We start from the raw sequence: 7,162 nt of genomic DNA on the forward strand, positions 1-7,162 counted from the left end.
CAATGGAAGAAGAGTAGTTAAGAAATCCTCAACCAGGTTGCTCTACAAGCAATCTGATTGGTTTAGTTGTCGCCCTCTTCGCTGGTTCCTCGTCAGAGTCAACATTGGAMGTGTCAACCCCCCGTTTGGCTCATTGCTCTGCCACAGAGTAATTGTCTGTACGTGCAATTAACATTGTCATACATACTTTCCCATTAACACTGACAAAACGGGGTCAATTGAGTATTAGTAATTCACATAGTAATACTTTCAGAAAATACATATAGTACTTAAAAAAACATCAAATTGATCAGATATACAGTGTAGACATTGTTAATGTTGTAAATGGAAACTGCAGATTTTTTTTATGGACTATCTACATAGGCGTACAGAGGCCCATTATCAGTAACCATCACTCCTGTGTTCCAATGGCACGTTGTGTTAGCTAATGCAAGTTGATKATTTTAAAAGGCTAATTGATCATTAGAAAACCCTTTTGCAATTATGTTAGCACAGCTGAAAACTGTTGCGCTGATTAAAGAAGCAATTAAACTGGCCTTCTTTAGAAGTATTACTTTACTTTATTCCAACCTGTCCAACACACAATGTAGGGTATTTTAGTTGAACGTCAAGATTATCCAGAAAATAAATTAAATGGAACATTGCAAAGGAGAAGTGGTTTGATGAACATGTACCCTCATACCCGTAGTGTTTTTCCCGATATTGTTCCTTATTCTTGTATTTAAACTGCACAAAAGGGGGTCAGGGTGTTACAAAATAGCGCTAGTCCTTTTCCCTTCGCTCAAAAATATGTGAAAAATGTATTCATGAGACATTCTGAATAATAGAAGGCATATCTATTTATAAATTAAATACAGTGTAARGGCTCTCGTTGGTGGTAAGAAGAGTGGACCAAAGCGCAGCGTGGAAAGTGTTCATGATTCCTTTTATTTGAAAAAACACTCAAACAAAATAACAAACGTGAAAACGAAAGCGCACAGTTCTGTCAGGCAGAAACACGAAACAGAAAACAAGATCCCACAAAACCCAAAAGGAAAATGACAACTTATATATGATCCCCAATCAGAGACAACGATAGACAGCTGCCTCTGATTGGGAAACACAAACGGCCAAAAACAAAGAAATAGAAAACATAGACTTTCCCACCCGAGTCACACCCTGACCTAACCAAACATAGAAAATAATAAGGAACTCTAAGGTCAGGGCGTGACATACAGACATCACACAACACTTTCGAAATGTACACCGTCATCTACAAAGTAATAGATTCCATGTTTACCTTAAAATAAAGTGTGTAATAAAGGATATGATAAACGGTAGATCAAAAACATGGTTTTATTATAAAATACATTAGTGGAATGGCAAACACTCATTGCCACACATGGTTTCTCTGGTAGATCATTTTTACATAAACATTTTAAGAATAATAGTTCATGTCCATTGGTTAATACTTGTTGATGGACAAGGCTCTTAGCTACCTCGTCTCCACCACTTCTCTGTCAGTCTCTGTCAAAGGTTGTAGCTAGTCTGAGCCCATAAGCTTTTCCTTTTTTAATCCATCACTTTCATCCCTCCTCTCTTCTTTGTAGCCTCTATTCAACTCCTCCACTCTCATTCTCTTTCCTCAGACCATGGAAGGGCTACTTCCTAGGGAGTTGTTGTATAACAGAGATAAGAAAGAATAGAGATAGTGAGAGAGAGAAATGTAGAGAGAGCTTCCACTACCTTTCTCTTCTCTCAGACCATAGAGGAGCTGTTTCCCTGGGAGAAGGAAAAAAAAGAGAAGAGAGGGAGAGATTTCAGTCTTCATGAAGCAGGACTTTTTGGAGACTACAGCTTTCCACTAGACACATTGTGAAAATGTTACGTGGAATAATCCTCTCTTTGTTGAAACATCGGGGGTGTCTACCCAAACCTCAAGCAGTCTTGGAGTGGGCTAATGCATTGTAGTTTTTTCCCATTGCTATCTTAGCTCAAACAACGGTTCCCAAATGTACTGATATATCTCCAATATTTTATGGGAGAATTATACAAATCATGCTTATAATTAAATCAGAACGTATTATGTTTATACAAAGTTATGAGCCTGGCATAGTCACAGTCACAGTTGGAAAAAATAAAGATTATTGCTCTCACCACATTGAGATAGGGGATATTAACCAACGATAAAATGAWTCCAAACGCCACAGGGAAGAATGACCTGGAGGGAGATAGACAAATAAATATGATGTGAGAACATTCTGACCCAGCAAATACTGTCAGTTCAGCTTAGAACTACCACAGTGTGAGTCTGTCTTTAATGTTACCCAGGTTTCCAAGACAAATTTCCATTCGGGAAATATGAATGCAATCTTATTTTCTATTAGAACCACAGGGAGGTATCAGACATTTATGATTTTTTGAAATGTAAGCTTTCTCACATGTTTTGGCCACGGTAAAATGTTTGTCTTAGAAAGTGGTTCAAGGCTGGTCCCTGGATGTGGTCAGTAAAGTGATATACACTTTGTGGCCTGTTTAGTAGGAACACCACCCCTTTCATGAAAATGGATCACTCCTACAGACAGTCACATGGCCATGGTTTGATTTATAAAGCAGATTAAACTAGAGGAGAAAGAAACTCACACCTATTTATGCGAGGTGCTGGATAGCGAAGCAGAACACTTGAAAAATTAAAGGAGAGCCGCACACTCTAGGAGCTCAGATGCAATAATTTAATAATAACATTTCGACAGACAAGCTTTATAAAGCAGGCAGATAGGCATTGAGGCATTCAGTTACTGTTTGACTGAAAGTTAGAATGGGCAAAATGAGTGACCAACGCAACTTTGAGCATGGTATGATCATCGGTTCCAGGCTTCCAGGTGCCTGTTTCCAGTATCTCAGAAAGATTCGGGCTCCTGGGCTTTTCACGCACGACAGTGTCTAGGGTTAACCAAGAATGGAGCAACAAACAAAAAAGATRCAGTCAGCAGTAGTCTTGTGGGCAAAAACAGCTCTTTGATGAGAGGTCGAAGCAGAATCGCAAGAATCGTGCAAGCTAACAGGTGGGCCACAAACAGGCAAATAGTGGTGTACAGAACGACATCTCAGAGAGTACAGGGATCTAACCGAGGAACAGACAGATATAGGAGGGGCAATCAACAAGGTAATGGAGTCCAGGTTAGTCCAGCAAGCGCTGATGCGCGTAATGATGATGACAGGTGTGACTGGCGGTCCTCGACCGCCAGTAAGGAGGAGCAGGAGCAGACGTGACACATGATATGTGAATGGGCAACATTCCATTCCGAAGTRGGAGTTTATATTCTCTTGCTTCAGTCTAAATAATTGCTGCCATCGATTTCAATTAATTTTGCGCCATTTTTTATGTGGTTGGAACTTTCCAATCAGTCGGTATGAAAGAGATGAAACGAGGCAGGCGTTTAAAAATATGGTGCTGTCGCCAAGGTACTCTATGTCTCTCATCTAACATAATCATCTCCCAGCTATTGTCAATGGTGTATTGGAGGCGAAGTCAGGTGCAGGAGAGCAGAGTATAATGAACAGGTGCACTTTTATTATAGTTCCAAAAACAAGAGCACTTCATAAATCAAACGCGCTCAAAAAACGGAACATAAAAGTAAAACGCGTAAACTAACACCACATAACATGAATCAATTACACACAAAACATGATGGGAACCAGAGGGTTAAATACAAGTAGATTGATTGGGGAAATGAAAACCAGGTGTGTATGGAAACAAGACAAGACAAATGGATATATGAAAAATGGAGCGGCGTTGGCTAGAAAGCCGGTGACGTCGATCGCCGAACGTGACGTTTTACACACCTGAACAGGAGCACGAAGCCGTAGCTCTCCACAGCCATGCCGATGATTGGCCAGCGGAACAGCACCAAGGCCACGCCCCCCAGGAATAAGGTGGAGCCTCTGAGCTTCTGTCTCTGGAAGAAGAACCCTGCCGTCCTTCTCAGGCCGATGATGAACGCCAGGCCAGCCAGAAACAGAACCTGAAGGAAAGAAGGACGAGACAAGCTTTGTTTGAAAACGTAGAAAATACATTCTTCCTGTTTGTGCAGCTAATATTGTCACTGTCACTATTACTTCCTGTTACTATGACTATTGTTAAGCAACCCAATTGCCGTTGAAAAAAATATGTAGACAGTACAGTGCAGGTGTGTATTAATTCCAAAATATTGGTTATAGAATTACAGAGTACCATGTGAAACAGTATAAGTCATGTTGTGTGTAACATCATGTTATTAATGTTATATCAGTGGCCTCTGTTGACCTGTTACCTGCTTCCCCTAGCCAGGTGGTGAAGGAACGTTGTATGGTGGTGAGAGGGGAGCACAGTGTCAGTGTGTGATAGCGATTATTACTCACATTTCCAAATGCCAGTAAGACAGAGTCAAAGTACAGCAGCACGCCAAAGAGCAGAAAGAAGAGGCCGAAGCCAGTGAGACCAACACCAATCTCTGGAACACACACACACACAGAGTCAGCCCGGGGAGTTCAACCAACTATAGGCCAACAGACTGTTCATACATTTAGACAAACCTCTAGAAGTAAAACTCACACTATTCATATCCATAAAGGCTTTCACCATAACACACTTCAAAGTTCAAAGTCTTCATAATGATATCACTCAAGTCTAAGTACATGTTGCTTAACGCAAGTCTCAGAGTTGAGGGTAAAAAAATGTACATGGTGATTGTATGGACAGCTGTTATTAACCACTTACTCTGAGTCTCTGTGATTGAAACCATGATGATGTTTTCGTCCTACCCTGAATTCTCTCTCCTTCACTCCCCCCTGTTGCGTATCTCTCTCGCTCCTTCTCCTTGGGAGTTCGGTGTAGATCTGTGCTCCTTCCTTCTCTGTGGTGACCTTTGAACTGAGCTGTCACCGTGTGAACATTAACCAGACTGGAGGGTGGAGATGGAGGGAACCCCAAAAAGTCACCAGACCTTAGCGATGAGTAATTTTTATTTGAATCAATACTGGGATTGCCAATAGCATCTGTTAATCCATTCATTTATACTGGAGCTGCCTTCCCTGAAAAGGTGTCTCTTTGAAAAGGACTCAGATTATCATAATGGGATTTCCAAGCTTGAATCAATCCCTTAGTTTGAAGAAATGAACAAGGGGTGGATTGGCCATCTAGCAATTCTGGGGGGAAAATATGGTTGGTGGGCAAGTCGAAATTGACATGGCCTGTTAAGATTTTGCGCAATTTCTCTGTTACATGCTGACTAAACCAGCCGCGTTGCGTGCACAAGTGTTGCAAAATAAATGTACACATACAGTGCATTCAGAAAGTATTCATACCCCTTGACTTATTCCACATTTTTCTGTGTTACAGCCTGAACTACAACCATCTCTAATCAAATCAAATACAATTTTATTGGTCACATGGTTAGCAGATGTTATTGCGAGTGTYGCGAAATGCTTATGCTTCTAGATCTGACAGTGCATGTCACGAATCCCACCGGAGGCGGTTCCTCTTCCTGTTCGGGCGGTGCTCGGCGGTCGTCGTCACCGGTCTACTAGCTGCCACCGATCCCTTTTTTCCCTGTTCGGTTGGTTGAGTCTTATTGTTTTCACCTGTTCCTTCTGTTAGGTTGTGGTGGATTGTATTTTTGTGGTATTTACGCCGTACTGTAGTGGGTCCTGGTTTGGGCCGGTCTGGGTTTTATTGCGCCTTAGTGTGTTGGCGTGACCGTGTCAGTACCAGATTAAATACGTTTGTCCTAACCTTCTGCTCTTTGCGCCTGATTCCTGCACCCACGCGTTACAGAAGCACGCACCACTATGGAGTCAGCAGGAGCAGCGGCCACCCRTCTTCCATCTATGGAGGAGCGTGTCCTCCATCATACAACCATCCTCCATCGTATTGGGTCTGCMATGGACCAGATGATGGAGAGAATGGAGCAATGGGAGAGCAGTGGTCTCCCTACCTCCCCCTCAGCTCTGCCTTCGACGACTCAACCCATTCCTCCGGCGGCGTGCGGCTCCAGCGCAATTCGTCTTGCACCCCCGAGGGAGTACGATGGAGCGYCTGCTGGGTGCCAGGGCTTTRTGCTCCAGCTCGAGCTATACCTGGCTACCATTCATCCAGCCCCCTCGGGTGAAGAGAGTGTGAGCGTCCTCGTCTCCTGCCTGACGGGTAGGGCCCTGGAGTGGGCCAACGCAGTTTGGAATGGCCCAGACTCCACTCGGGACCACTACCCAGAGTTCACCCGCCATWTCCGGGCCATGTTCYACCACCCTCCTGAGGCCCGAGCGGCGGGTGAACGGCTGTTCCACCTTAGGCAGGAGACGAGGAGTGCGCAGGACTTCGCGCTGGAGTTCCGGACCTTGGCTGCTGGTGCGGGGTGTAATGACAGGGCCCTGATGGACCACTACCGGTGCAGCCTCCGGGAGGACGTCCGATGGGAGCTAGCTTGTCGGGACACCTCTCTCTCTCTCGATGAACTTATAGACATGTCTATTCGACTGGACAACCTGCTAGCTGCCCGCTGGCGTTCAGAAATTGCCCTGTCAGTTCCATCTCCTGGACCTCCCGCTCCCATTCCGATGGAGTTAGGGGGGGGCTGCAGCGAGGAGGAAGGAGGAGGAGGCTCCTCCTGTACCAGCTGTGGTCGGAGAGGGCACACTTCCGACCGGTGCTGGAGGAGCTGGGAGTCGAGAGGGCAGGCAGAACACTTCTCGGTCACCCCAGGTGAGTCAGCATCAAACTCACCCAGAGCTCCCTGTTGGTCACATGTTTTCTCCCTCTCTCCAGCATAAGGCGCTAGTCGATTCAGGCGCAGCTGGGAAGTTTATGGATCGCGGACTCGCCCATAGGTTGGGGGTTCCGCTGATGCCGATAGATCCTCCCTTCCCCGTGCACTCCTTAGATAGCCGACCGTTAGGGTCAGGGAGGCCACGGTTCCACTGGACATGGTAATGCAGGGGGATCATAGGGAGCGGATTAGTCTCTTCCTTATCGATTCACCTGCGTTTCCGGAGGTGCTGGGGGTTCCCTGGCTGGCAAATCACAATCCCAGTATTTCATGGAAACAGGGGGCTCTCCAGGGGTGGTCAGAGGAGTGTTCAGGTAGGTGTGTAGGAGTTTCCATCGGTGCTACGTCGGTGGAGAGTCCAGACCAGGTTTCCAATGTGC

The 7,162-nt window shown here is 45.0% G+C and overlaps 1 protein-coding gene across 1 annotated transcript; it reads right to left on the minus strand.

The window, feature by feature from the left end:
* Nucleotides 1-906: 906 nt before the first annotated feature.
* On the minus strand, nucleotides 907-4,867 carry golt1a (golgi transport 1A). The gene is made up of 5 exons (XM_023992409.2): nucleotides 4,739-4,867; nucleotides 4,381-4,472; nucleotides 3,826-4,004; nucleotides 2,137-2,200; nucleotides 907-1,761 (listed from the first exon to the last, which is right to left on the minus strand). The coding sequence occupies exons 1-5, from the start codon at nucleotides 4,761-4,763 to the stop codon at nucleotides 1,738-1,740; spliced, it is 384 nt and encodes a 127-aa protein (XP_023848177.1). The 5' UTR covers nucleotides 4,764-4,867; the 3' UTR covers nucleotides 907-1,737.
* Nucleotides 4,868-7,162: the final 2,295 nt, after the last annotated feature.

Source organism: Salvelinus sp. IW2-2015, linkage group LG1 (assembly GCF_002910315.2).
Source record: "Salvelinus sp. IW2-2015 linkage group LG1, ASM291031v2, whole genome shotgun sequence".
Taxonomy (NCBI): Eukaryota; Metazoa; Chordata; class Actinopteri; order Salmoniformes; family Salmonidae; genus Salvelinus; species Salvelinus sp. IW2-2015.